This window comes from Genypterus blacodes, unplaced genomic scaffold (assembly GCF_046128005.1).
Source record: "Genypterus blacodes isolate CSIRO-AG114 ecotype Tasmania unplaced genomic scaffold, CSIRO-AGI_Gbla_v1 ptg000022l_1, whole genome shotgun sequence".
NCBI classification, from domain to species: domain Eukaryota; kingdom Metazoa; phylum Chordata; class Actinopteri; order Ophidiiformes; family Ophidiidae; genus Genypterus; species Genypterus blacodes.
The window spans coordinates 3,895,864-3,910,386 of NW_027466835.1; the positions used below are offsets into that span (position 1 = coordinate 3,895,864).

General features: G+C 45.2%; 1 protein-coding gene and 1 non-coding gene across 2 annotated transcripts; one reads left to right on the top strand and one right to left on the bottom strand.

Annotated features, from left to right (window-relative positions):
• The first annotated feature begins 215 nt into the window (after positions 1 to 215).
• On the top strand, positions 216 to 13,900 carry LOC142992547 (retinoic acid receptor alpha-B-like). Its single transcript, XM_076143021.1, has 9 exons — positions 216 to 1,326; positions 8,200 to 8,354; positions 9,124 to 9,265; positions 9,932 to 10,092; positions 10,406 to 10,582; positions 10,689 to 10,893; positions 11,144 to 11,211; positions 11,339 to 11,429; positions 11,692 to 13,900. Exons 1-9 carry the CDS (start codon positions 1,119 to 1,121, stop codon positions 11,946 to 11,948), a joined length of 1,464 nt encoding a protein of 487 aa, XP_075999136.1. The 5' UTR covers positions 216 to 1,118; the 3' UTR covers positions 11,949 to 13,900.
• trnaf-gaa (transfer RNA phenylalanine (anticodon GAA)) lies at positions 11,580 to 11,652 on the bottom strand. Its single transcript has one exon. It is a non-coding gene; the product is annotated as a tRNA-Phe (tRNA).
• Positions 13,901 to 14,523: the final 623 nt, after the last annotated feature.

The window sequence follows — 14,523 nt, forward strand, 5'->3', positions numbered from 1 at the left end:
TGTGGTGTAGTAGCTCAGCTCAGCATGCCTGCCACAAGGTTTGAGAACCGCTGGGTTTGACAGCAGAAAAGCGTTTAGTGAGCTCACACAGGGCAGCAGGTAGGTGGAGCTGGTGTGCAGCTGGCGTCACTCATCAAACCAGAGAGAGAGAGAGACACACACACACACACACACATACAGAGAGAGAGACACACACACACATACACATACAGAGAGAGAGAGAGAGAGAGAGAGAGAGAGAGAGAGAGAGAGAGAGAGAGAGGCGGGTGCAGAGCGGAGGTTACCACAGGACACCGCCGCCGCCGCCGCTGTTGCTGCCGCTGCTGGACCTCTACGAGCGGCAACAAGAGGCGGAGAAACACCTACAAACTGATATTTCGTCTCGACTCCGCCCGGCGTCTTCCTTGCCTTTTGGATAACCCGCTACCAGCACCTTGGACACACGCGCTGTGTGTGTGTGTGTGTGTGTGTGTGTGTGTGTGTGTGTGTGTCCGTGTGTGTGTGTGACCGACCGTGTGACCGTGGCGCGGGTTCGCTTGCGTTTCTGTCCGCGAAAGATCAGTGTCCGCCCGGGTAGCTGCGATGAATGACTCGCTGTTTAACGAATGAAGAAACATCACGCGAATACGACGGCGAAAGTGCAAAAGCTAATGACTCTACGATACAACTTTGAGGTCAGTACGTACGTTCGGTTCGTCCTGCGTGCTGATACGCCATAAATACGCCTTATTAAGCACATTTGGACGCACTTCTGTCTTCCAAAACCGCGACTCTGTTTACTTTTTGTCCTCTAAGGAGAAGACAGTGTTTTTTGTTTGGGTTTTGTTTGTGCAAACGCCGGAGTTTGTCGGTAAACTGCCTGGACTCCCCCTCCCCAAGGGCTGCGAGGTCACCGGGACCGGTCATCTCTCTCCTCCTCCTCCTCCCCCTCCTCCTCCCATCAGTCTGTTATGAAGATGTGAACTCTTCCCTCCCTCCCTTCCTCTTTCTCTCTCTGCCGCTCGGGACACTTTGATCTTTTTCTCTATTTGGCAGAAAGAGATCTTTCTCTCCCTCCTCCCCCTCCCCTCCTCTTCCTCCTCTCCCCCACTCGCTCTCCCTCTGAACTCCTCTCTGGGATGTACGAAAGCGTGGATGTGGTGGGTTTGAGCCCCAGCTGCCCCACCAGCCCCGGATCTTTCCTCAGCATGGACTACTACCACAGACCCCCGGGGCTCGGAGGTTGCCTCGGCCAGGAGAAGGGCCTCCTGTCCGGGGTGGCGGGACTCCAGCGTCCCTTCGGAGGCTCCCTGGTGACCAGCAGACACTGGAGCGGCTCCAGCCACTGTAAGTGTGAATCTGCCGTAATGTCACAGTCAACTGTTCATTATCTTTGTCATACATTGATGAAATAGTTTTTTTATTATATATATATATATATATAGCGATGAAGCCAATCTATCAATCGTAATCAAGTTTTAACCTGCATGTAAACAAACTGACATACTGGAAAGAATGCAAACAACATGCAGCACATAAAGTTAATGGTTCATGAGTTGATGGCAGTTTTGCTTATATTTGACCTTTGCTCTCCTGTTAGGATGTAGAAGGTTTAGTTTAGTTTTAATTGTGATTTTTATCGTTAATCACAATCTCACAGTTTAGTTAACTGTTCAAAATATTCATCTGAAATATATTTACCCTTGTTATTATGAGCCTTACAGGATATTTGTCTCAGCTCCAAATCTTTGATCACCAAAATTGACCAATCTTTGCCAAAAATACATCATTTGTCTCTGTCCTATCACAGTTTTATGTTGTGCTCATGTAAACAACAAATATCAGCTCTTGGGGCGATTGGTACATGAATTGTTAAAAGATACAAATCAGCTAGTTTGACAATATTCAACACGATTTTAAAAATGCAAACCAGAATAGGTTTGAAGAATTGAAATAAATAAGTAGTTGAATAAAAAAAAGGATTGATTGTCCAAAAAAGGATGATGGAGTAGTTTTGACCCAAACGCAGCATGAATCCTCCACACGAGGAGCTGCTCATGTCTCCCAAATTCTTTCCTCGCTCGTCCTCAGCTCATATTTCCTTTCCTCCGCGCTCGGTACTTCCTCATTGCTCGCAGCATATATGAGTCAATTCCACAGTTCTGCATTTGATCTCATCAAACTTACACACTGTATGTCAAGGGGGTGGTTCACGTGTGGAAAATAACAAATTCGACCCTTGTAAGATTGTTGGATGCCTACTGTAAATTCGAGTGATTGCAAATCCTGCATATCAGTTTGTAGTATTTGCAAAACCTGTAGAAAGGCTAAGTATTGCATGTGTCATATTGCTGTTGGTAAGCTGGAGCTTGTGACTGTTCTTCCTCTTTGTTGACACAGTTTGCCTGTGCTTGCCCAATGCTGCCATGATTTTTGAGAGCCGTACTAAATTATTTTGCGTTGTTTTTGTCGTCTGATGCACCTGCAGTGTGGGCTCGGATGGTTCAGCCTCTTTGTAGCTCTGTTAGGTGTCTCATATTGCTCACGCTGCTCACATATCAAAGTGCTGATTGCCAGACCTCCTTTATATCAGACAAACCCTGCCGTTTGGCATTCAGCCTGGTATGACCCAACTTTGCTACTGCCTTTGATGTTAAGTCCTTTTCCATTAGATGTTCACATTCGAGCATTTTCTCTGCCCAGTGTATTGTGGGATTTGAACATTTATGTTTTGAATGGAGCAACTCAGGTTTCAGGTTGTATTGCTCCTTATTTTTTTTGTGGTGATGGCTCCCGGTTCATGTTAGCAGCAGCTGAAGGGTCTCGCAGGAACATGAACATGAACAACAAAAAGACATCATTTGCTTCGATAGTCAAATAATTAAAATGTAGGGGTAGCAGCGAGGTCAAACACCAAGGCGTCGCTGACCCCACCACCTATTTGACCGTCTGAGGGAGGCAGTGGCTCAGTGGGTAGTGCTTCCGCTTGGGAACCGGAGGGTCGCCGGTTCGAGCCCCTGCCGAGGTGCCCCTGAGCAAGGCACCGAACCCTCAATTGCTCCCCCCTCTGCGAAGGGTGGTAATGTAATGTAAGTCGCTTTGGATAAAAGCATCTGCCAAATGATCGTAATGTAATGTAATGTCACACAAGTATAAGCACTGTTTACATTTAGAATAGAGTAAGAAGGTGTTGGTAGTTTAGCTGCTCAGTCTTGTTACATTGTGATGTTGTTTGCTACATCGTTTGCTACATCGTTGTGACCCAGTTGAGAGCAGGAACATGCAGGCCTCGGCCCTGCTATGAAGCGAGGCAAGTAGATTGGGGGTCTCTGCTCGGCCTCGAGTGTATCTGGGAGGAAGCAGGCCTTCGACTCGCTACAATTCAACCAAAAAATAGTTATAAGTTCAGGCCGGGTGACCCAAACTGTTTTCTTCCTTATTGACTCCCTGCCCTCTGATTCAGCCGGGACAAAAGCAATGCGTGCGGCTACATACTGTCACTTGAGCGATTACCACGGTGATATGTGGACCTGCACATAGAAGTAAGCGGTAAAATTACACAAAAAAACCCACACCACATATTGCTTTCACAGCCAGAGATGCAAGTAACCTAAGTGTGATGTGACCTAAACGCATTTGGCTTCTCTACTCTGCTCAGAAATGTGGATTTGGGCCAAGTCAATCTTTAACGCGAAGGCAGCGAAACAGCGAAACTACACCCGGCCGTGATGTACTGACGGGCGGCGTCATGTGATAGCCGCTTTGCGCGTTGCATCGCAGATAAAATCATCACAGGTACGATTACAAAGGCAACAAGTGTACCTGTGTTCATACGTAAATAAATGAAAGGACATAGCACAGTTCTTCTTACTGACGGTCCCATTACTACACTGCTACATTACTAAACTGTCCAATCAATAACAAGGGAAGATGGCACAGGACAAAACGAACAGAAACACGAATATTAACAAGAAATTGGAAGCGGTTCACTTACCAGGCCAGCACTAGTCTCTTAATCTGTTTCGGTTTAGCTGTGGCCTCAGAGTATTTTCCTGCAAACTTTGACCCCGAAAGTGTCATTTTCTTTTGTTTCTGTTGTGCAGCCCAGCCTGATGGTTGCAGATAGTAACCCACGGATGATCATGCAGTGATCACCCATGGGTGACACAGTGTGTGTGTGTGTGTGGGGGGGGGGGGGGGGGGGGGGGGGGGGACGGGACGGGGACATGGGCTCTGGTCTGTCAGCAGTTGTGAAACATAGAGGAAGAGAAATAAAAGAGGGACATAAAGAAACGGGGAGGGTGTGTGTGTGTGTCGTAAATTAAGATAGGGAGGGTCTGCTTCAGTGTGTGTGTGTGTGTGTGTGTGTGTATGTGTGTGTCTACACCCAAATGGAATGAAGAGAGTCAAACAGGTTCAAAGGTCAAACTGCAATAAATAGGCTGTACACAGACACAGGCATGCACACTCATTCAGTGAGTGCTCTGCCGATATGTAAGCTGAGTGTGTGTGTGTGTGTGTGTGTGTGTGTTTGGGTGTGATCCAGAGCAATGACTCACAGACAATTGGGAAGTGACCTACATCCCTCCCTCTCTTTATTTCTCTCTCTATCTGCCTCTTTCTCTCTTGTGTCAGCTGCCCAGTCATCACTTCTCCGCACTGAATGACCTCTCTCTTCTCTGAGACACACTCGCCACACTGACACACACACGCGCGTGCACACACACACTCGCATGCGCACACTCTCACAGTTTGTCTGGGAATGTGAGGGTGTACTGAACAAGTTTGACCTGAGTGTGAGTGTGTGGAAGGGGAGGAGGTGGTTGGTTGTGTGTCAGTGTTTGTTTCTAAATGTTGCCTTTATTTCTGCCGGTGTGTGTATGTGTGAGAGTGTGTGTGTGGCATCATGCTTTTCAGTGGGGATTAATTCATAGACATTTCTTCTCTCATATCTTTTTATCTTTCGCATTTGTTACACAAGATAAAGAATAAACAGAGTAATAACCTTGATAGCTGCCGCTGACTCAGTCATAACGTACGTGGAGGCATGCGTGACGTGAGCGTTCCCAGCATTCTTTGCTCACAGACTCTGACACAATCCATCTGTACAGCCGCCCAATACTTGTCTGAAACCATCGATCGCTAGGCTCATTAGCTGACTGTTAGCTAGTTAGCAACCAACATTGAGTAGCTGTGACATTATTCAGCAAAACCCAATCGTTAACATTAGCTAGCTAACGTTTTACTATGTAACCAAGCTGTAAGCGATATTTGATGATTCATTGCACAATAACATTGACTCGCAAGCTTTAGCCGCAGGTTAGGTTAAGTGAGCTAACATTAGAAATAAATAAAAAAGCCAATGCAGAGTGTCTGTGTTCATTATAGTGAGAGGATAGAGAGTGTTAACGGGGAAGATTGTTCAGTACTTCTTGATTTATCAGGCAAAAAGACTGAAAACAAAACTAAAACACTGCTTGCTTCAACTTTAAATGCTTCGTGGAGCTACTTGCACAGGAGCACCTGCTTTCATGCCTGTGGTGTGGGATTTCCTGTGGGTAAGGAAAGTAACAACCCCCCATTCTATCATTTCCTGTTGCCCAATGCTACAGTGCTACTTAGTCGACAAGGTCTGGGTTATGGTCTTTATGTCAGGGAACCTGGAAGTCCCCCTAATCAGGCTCTAGTAGTTAAGATCGTAAATCCTTCAAGCTGTTAACTGTGCAGGAGAAATCAGTGCTTACAGGTCAGACCTAAAGCTGATTAAGCTATTTAGAAATTACAAAACCATGACTGCCCAGAGAGGTCATCTAAGGTCACATTTCCTCCATGTTAACACATCAGGAGAACATCGCTCGCCTCAGGTGTGAGGGTGGCTATGATTTTGGATGTTATTTTGTTATTGTTATTTTAAGACAAGGATATTCTTAGGCACAGAGTAGCCTACAGCACGTGAACTAATGTGTGTTAAAAGCATTAGAGGCAAACACATCCTGACAGGAGCACAGGGGTCAGGCAGGGATCAGGCGCAGATAGAGCCAGGTGAACACCAGCCACCATGGCTACCTGCCGGTCTCTGCTGGATATCAAACATACAGAATATTCTGAGGTCATAATGTTCTCTGGTGAAGTGAGGACATCTTTAGGGTGGACTAGTGTGATCTAACCCTCACACATACTGAAGCAGAAATGTAAAAGTAATCCTGTAATCATTCATCTTCTCAATATTGGGCTTGAAATATTTACTTTCAATCGACTATCTTGATCAGACAATATACCCTCATTTTTGTTTTCTTTGTATTTTAGCAAACCTCTGACCCAAAGAAACATTTTGCTACCATTCTGTCAACTTTGTGTTGACCTTTGACAAACATTTCTGCATAGACATTACTATAGAAACAGTTAAATGCTCAAATACAAACATCACTATCTTGAAGTTTCTATAGGAACAGGAAATATCCAGAGAACAAACAACACTATGTAGCTGTTGCTATAGAAACTGAAAAGTGCCTGAGAACAAACATCACTATGAAGATGTTGCTATAGAAACAGTAAAGTATGTTGACATTGCTATAGAAACAGAAAAGTGTCTGAGACCAAACATCACTATGACGCTGTTACTATAGAAACAGAAAAGTAGGAAGATGTTGCTATAGAAACAGTCAAGTGCCTGAGAACAAACACCACTATGTAGACGTTACTATAGAAACAGAACTGTATGTAGATGTTGCTATAGAAACAGAAAAGTTCCTGAGAACAAACATCGCCAAGTAGATGTTATTATAGCATCAGAAAAGTACGTAGACGTTGCCATAGAAACAGAAAAGTGCCTGAAGACTAACAGCGCTATATAGTCATTGCTGTAGAAACAGAAAAGTATGTAGACGTTGCCATAGAAACAGAGAAGTGCCATATTGCGACTTGTACTTTACAATAGAAAGACAGCAGTCATTACCATAGCACTTCATATAACTTAATATAAAGTTTCTTAAGAATGTCAGAATCAGGGCATTTTAGCCTCCATTTCTTACATTGAGTGGGAAGAGGAGGAAGGCTTCTAGAAAGTATTGGATCGAGAAGTGAAGCCCAACCTCTCCTTGTCACAAAATATGGAAATATGATAAAAGAGACGATAGGAAATATGAGGAAAGGGGGATGAAAGAGGGAGTGGGGGAGGTCAGACGGTGCTGTAGGCAAACACTGGCTAGTGTGTCAGTGAGAACAGACCAAAGACAAACAGAGAGAGAGAGAGAGAGTGGGAAGGTATGGTGGAGGAGGAGGAGGAGCAGAAGGAGGATGTATGGACGAGAGAGAGAGAGAGTTTAGTCAGATTTTGGAATAAGGTGTCAGCCCCATTCAGTTCTTCAGTAAACAAACACACACACACATGCGTGCGCACACACACACGCGCGCGTGCACACACACACACACACACACACACACACACACACACACACACACACACACACACACACACACACACACACACACACACACACACACACACACTCTCTCTCTTCTCTCTCTGTAAACAGAGCAGACCAGTAAAGGGGAGTTGAATCTCCTCCATAGTGGAATGTCTGGTATGGCTGCTAGAGCTGGGGGAGGGGGAAGTGTGTGTGTGTGTGTGTGTGTGTGTGTGTGTGTGTGTGTGTGTGTGTGTGTGTGTGTGTGTGTGTGTGTGTGTGTGTGTGTGTGTGTGTGTGTGTGTGTGTGTGTGTGTGTGTGTGTGTGTGTGTGTGTGTGTGTGTGTGTGTGTGTGAGAGAGAGAGTTAGGTGAGAGGAGAGAGGAGAGAGGAGGCTGGCAAAAGAGGGAATGGCAGAGGAGAGAGACAGTGGGTGGCCGGCCCTGGTTTCTTAATCTAAGGGTCAAGAGCCTGAAATGGGCCACAGCCTGTTTTTGCTGGGTCTCTGACCAAAAACAAGAACATCAAAACCGACATAACAGAGTCAGAACCTCTGTTTCACTACTTATGCAAAGAACAATTGACCTGATGGTGGCGCTGTAACAGTAACTGTTCTGTACATTCTGTCACAAGCTGGAGCGTCATAGATTCAAAGATCTTTTGTGTTTTGAGTGGGGGGGGGCTGGGGGGGGCTGCTCATGGTCTAATCAATTGATAGACTTAATTGTCACAATTGGATGACTACCCGTCCTTGCCGGAGGTACGGGTGCCCTCTGGTCTCCCTAACCTCTTCTTCTTGCCTCTCTCTCTGTAGCTATAGAAACAGAGAGCACCAGCTCAGGGGAGGACCTCCTGGTGACCGGCCCTCCCTCTCCACCGCCGCCGCCCCGCGTCTACAAACCCTGCTTCGTGTGTCAGGACAAGTCGTCAGGTTACCACTACGGGGTCAGCGCCTGTGAGGGCTGCAAGGTCGGCACTAACAACACACACGCACACACACACACACACACACACACACACACACACACAGATACTTAGAATACAGAAATCCTGCCAGAAAATCTGGAAAAATAAGTAAAATTGGAAAGAAAGTGTAACAAAATAAATCTTTCCTTAGCTAATGGCCCAACCCTCCTCCAATTTCATTGATATACGACTGTGAGATTATCAGCTAATGCACCAATGGCGTCAGAATCGTAACGCCCGTGGTGGCGCTCAGTAAAGCGCTGGACGAGAAACCGTTACAGAGCGAGACAGGCAGAGCGCCTCTACAAGCGAAGAGGTCACGACCCCTCCTCCCTCTAAGCCTCTTTGCCTTTTATCTAATCCTACACACATAAACAAATACTCACACAAAGCTAATCCTTCACACACATGAACACACACGCACAAAGAATCTCAACAAGCAAGGAGTTATCTACTTTGATATCAGTGTGTGCTTGCGTGTGTGTGTGTGTGTGCGCGCGCGTGGTGTTGTTGACATGATACCAGCTGTCCCTCAACAAAATCAGTCGCTCTTTGCTCAAACAAAAGGATTCCCCTTCATCCTTTACTCGACTGGCAACAAAAGTAGCGATGGTGTCTGTAGGTAGCAGTTCTGCTTCTAATCCCAAGGTCAGCCATGATTTCAGGTTTGAATCTAGTGAAGGGCGGTGCAATAAAAAACAAAAAACAAACGCCCTGAAATGTTCTTCACTGTCTCATCTCTTCCTCCTCTGTGTGGGTTTGTCTCGGTCAGGGCTTCTTTCGGAGGAGCATCCAGAAGAACACGACGTACACGTGTCACCGAGACAAAGTGTGTGTCATAAACAAGGTCACCAGGAACCGCTGCCAGTCCTGTCGCCTGCAGAAATGCCTGGACGTCGGCATGTCCAAGGAGTGTGAGTATACGGACCTGCCACCATTTTATTACCACAAACACGCCGCTGATGACACTTTGTACTTCTTCATCTATGATCATGCACATGGGGCTGCGATCCACGCTTGGACCCAAAGCTGCTGTTCTTAACGTCAGTCGCCATGGTTACGTTTACACACACTCAGTACTCGCATTAGGCATCTGTGCTGCGATTAAAGCAGAAATGCGAGTAAGATGTATGTAAGACATATGTGCCCACCAAATTTACTCCATCAGTGATCTTTACATGTCAGTTACTTGATGTTAGCATAATGCACTTTGAGTAGGTCTCAATTGAGTTTGTGATGTTTACATGATATTGGAGAACTCCTTTATGAGGGAAAACATATTGACCTTAAATTGGTAATGGTAACAGCAGCATGTAAATGTTTCCTTTGGGCAGCTCTGCAACCAAATGTATTAAAATTGCTTGGTGTTTGTCGCCCCCTGGTGGCCGTTTGCTATCACTTTGTTATCCCATAGTTAGCATACCAACTACCAATGTCACCACAATGCAAGTAACATCATGATTGTAAGGCGACCGCAGCGCTTCATTCTTATGCAAAGGCGGAGTCTTGTTAACTCCGCCCATGTACACGTGTGACTCACTCACAAGATTGAGCTCGTTCACTCTGCTTCTCGCCACCAGTGGTGCGAAACGACAGAACGAAGAAGAAGAAGGAGGAGAGGAGGGTGGAGCAGGTGGAGGTCTACGTCCTGTCAGCGGACACGGAGAAGATGATTGAAGGAGTGCGGCGGGCACATCAGGGCACGTTTCCGTCGCTGTGTCAGCTGGGAAAATACACAACGGTACGCAGGCCATGACACGATCCATGAGAACATACACAGGGCTCAGGGTCAAAGGTCAATGAAGAACATATTTGTATTGAACTAAACTAAAGCTTTCAGAGGCTAAAACATGTGAATATGGATCTTTAATGGTTTATTTAAAGACCTAGAGACACACAGACAACCACAAACATCTACACAACGATACAACACACAGAGAAACATGGTCGGTCAGCCACTTCACATGTAAATGACCTGAAACCGTGACATTTTGTTACATTGTTGCATGAAAGATAACAAGCTGTTTGTGTCTCCGCCTCTCCTTTACCTGCAGAACAACAGCGCAGAGCATCGCGTCCCACTGGACGTCAATCTGTGGGACAAATTCAGCGAACTCTCTACCAAATGCATCATCAAGACAGTGGAGTTCGCCAAGCAGCTGCCCGGCTTCACCACGCTAACCATCGCCGATCAGATCACGCTGCTCAAAGCCGCCTGCCTCGATATACTGGTGACTTTATTACCTTTCTGACACGCAGATTCAGACTTCTATGACCTAGGAGTGTACGCTTGGCTCTTCTTCCTTTTACAGCAGTTTCTTCCCTTGTTTCTCACAGATTCTGAGGATCTGCACTCGCTACACGCCGGACCAGGACACCATGACCTTCTCCGACGGCCTGACTCTGAACCGCACGCAGATGCACAATGCCGGGTTCGGACCGCTGACTGAACTGGTGTTCTCCTTCGCCAACCAGCTGCTCCCGCTGGAGATGGACGACGCGGAGACAGGCTTACTCAGCGCCATCTGCCTGCTCTGTGGAGGTACTACACACGCCCTCCAGGACAACATGCCAAGCTGAATGTGTCGTTTTTGTCTGTATGTATGTTAGATTGTAGTCACATATGGAGGAGGGTCCTCACAGCGCAAATACAACACGTGTAGAGGATGAGGAGTAAAATAAGCATGATGAATAAAGTTAAACTGTGATTTATATATTTCAGAATCCCAGCAAACCCCCTCAGCTTTTATTGATCGATGTGGTGTGGTGTGTGTGTGTGTGTGTGTGTGCAGACCGTCAGGACCTGGAGGAGTCAGATAAGGTGGACGTTCTTCAAGAACCGATGCTGGAAGCTTTGAAGGTTTGAATCGCTTCTTGTGTTTCGATTTTATGCCGACAGCCGGTCTAAACTTTCCCTTCTGAGATAATACATTTCCAATTAGATCAATATTCTAAAACATTGAAGAACACTTGTCATATGTTCTCAGATCTATGTGAGGAGGAGGAGGCCAGATAAACCCAGCATGTTCCCCAAGATACTGATGAAGATTACTGACCTCCGGAGCATCAGCGTGAAGGGTGAGCAACACACACACAGACACACACACACACACACGAATATACATATAGCCCAAAGGTCCTGGCATGTTTTGGCTGGAGATCAATAACATCTAATTCATTAAACAATCTTAACATTTCCATTGATTATTTGTAAAAAAGGAATCCTACTGCCGAAACCCGGGATCGAACCAGGGACCTTTAGATCTTCAGTCTAACGCTCTCCCAACTGAGCTATTTCGGCACATGAAGGGCAAAGTCTGATCCCAGTCTATCTTCACAGGAGCAGAAAGAGTGATCACTCTGAAAATGGAGATCCCCGGCTCCATGCCCCCTCTCATCCAGGAGATGCTGGAGAACTCTGAAGGACTGGAGGGAGCCGGCGGAGGCAAGGGAGGAGGAGGAAGAGGAGGGCGAGGAAGAGCGGAAGTGGACGAAACGGACCCGGCCAGCGCTCACCCGAGTCCATCGCCCAAATCAGTTACCTCATCGAGTCGGAGCGCCACACCCTGCTCCCCTGCCCCCTCTCCCTCCACCTGAGTCTGCATACATCAGTCACACAGCACCGCCCAGTGGTCAGGACACGGTACTGTAGGCACAACGCAGTAAACAATGCGGTCAAAACTGAGGTGGAAGTGAAACACCAGATGCAGAGACGAGCAGAGCTTCACTTTCCCTGCGCTGAATGAAAAACTGATGCACTCTTTTTCAAGTTTGGGGTTTCCCAGCAGGAAGGGGCAAAGGGGAAGGAAGCACAGAGAGCTGACTGGATGAGTGACAGCAGGTGTGCAGCCTGCTGACCAGAAGAAGATTTTCAACATGAAATACAACGAAAACTACGATAGATACACTTTTTTAAATAAATATTTTAAGATGCAGGATAAAACACAACACAACTTTACCACCTGTGGGTAAAAACAAAGATTTAGACCATTATGTTATATTTATATGGACAGAAGAATACAGCAATATTGTAAGCTACACTTCAAGACAAAGTAAGAGGTTTGGATCATGTGACGGGAAGATTGATCTGAAATATCAGGCTATGAAACAACACCAACAGTCAGTGCTGAGTGTGTGTGCCACAGGTGGAAGCATCCTGCAAGGCGGCAATGCTGCATCTCCTTTTGTTTCTGAGGTTTGTAAAACTTTAAATCTGTTGCGCAAAGATTTCAGAAAGAGGTGTCGACACTCTCAAGCTTTTTAGAAGGATTCCACTTTCATTTGTCAGTACTGCTTCAACTACTTGTAAATCTTTCATATTTCACAAACATTTCAACTCATATTTCTAATTGTTTCTATAAAAAATAAGAAATATTCTAAAATAATTATTTATTTTATTGTAGAAGGTGCCAGAGTTTCTATTGGATTGTAGATATTCTGGTAGATTGCTGGAAAGAAGTCTGGAAATGCCACCAAACACATCTGGAAAAGAAAAGAAAAATATGAAATAAAGAGGAAACAATTCTTCCACACCTGCCGGTCATGTGATCCTGACCTCTATCTCCACCTTCCTCTGTTATGGAAGTTTGACAGGGTTGGAATTTTCACTCAAGACGTTACAAAGAGAGGGAGACTAAAAGTGGAAGGTGTGGTCAGGGGGCGTCTTAGTTAGATGGCAGCTGCCCCTCTCTGTGTAACTCATATCAATTTGTATGATATTGTAAATAAAAGCTGGGACAGCAGTATAAGTGAGATTTACAGATATAAGAAGTTATTTTCATAAGTGTACATGTGTATATAGTATGTTTCTGTTAAGCACCTGACACTGTAGCTTTCCCCGATTCGTCCAGCTAACACACACACACACACACAGTCAAATACAAATCAGGGACGAATAGCAAATCTCTGTCATTGTTCTTTCACTGGAATCATCGATAGAAATACTTTGTAAAAACAAACCCTCAGAGTCTAAAGTCATTTTGCAACTTTACTTTTCATTGTTTTTTTGTCTTTATTTATTAGCTAGAATGGGATTTTTCTTTTCTGTTTGAAACACACTTTTGTAAATGTTTTTCCCCCCTTTTTGTTCTTGGTAGTTTCCTGATAATGATGATAGTTAATGAGTTGATGTTAGTAATTAATTCTGCAATTCCATCCCTCCCTTTCCTCTAGAATTATGAATTTTGCAGAAATAAAGGAGAAAGTCAGCAGGTTTGGCAGAGAAAAGGTGTCTTGTAAAGTTGTTTTTCTTTATGATTATTACTATTAGTACGGTGCAGCTTTTGAGTTTCAAATAAGTCCAATTCTGTTTAGGGTCAAGATGAAGATTGCTAAATCACACTGCAGAGGGGTAATGAAACCATGATTAAAATGTACAATGTGTGTCTATTTTTACAAGCTGCATGATGCACCCTCACTGCTGTCGGGTGCAAAACTTGTATCCTCGTGGTCGTTCTCTGGTGTTTTCCCTCATTAAAACCTGTAAAAACTCCCCCCACGACATCAGAAACACAGCAAGTTCAATAAAGAAATATAATTTGTCTTTTTAATGGCTTCTTTAAAGGTTCTTATACATGCATGTGACCTCAAACACCTCTGAAACTTTCCCCACAGCGTTCCAGCCCAGTAACCATCAATTACTTCATTTGCAACCCAGAAAGTATTAATTTCATACTGTGCTGCTTAAACCCACAGGAAGCAGTTAGAAATTAAACTTACTGGAACAATGTATAAACTGTTATAGACACACACATTCATGCACTTGTGGCTTAAAAGAAGGTCAGGGTTCCAGAAAAGGAGAAGTCACAACATGCAGCACCCAGCTCCACTTTTCACTTCCTGAACACTGAATCATCACTCTTAAGAATAATACCCCCCCCCGCCCCTTCTTATCTTCATCTCACAAGAACATCTTAATGTATCCCTCTAATGTGTATTAACCAGAGCAGGCGTGCAGGAATAGAAATCCACTTTCTGCAGCAGCATGCAGAACTGACATCTGCATTCAAGTTAGCGAGGAGGCAGTCGGGGAGCGCACAAGTCCACCAAGTTCATGAGATGTACCAAAGGCCAAGCTGACGTGTGTGTGTGTGTGTGTGTGTGTGTGTGTGTGTGTGTGTGTAGCCGTGGTCTATCACACTTCTGAGGGGGTCATCAATTCAACCCCATTTAT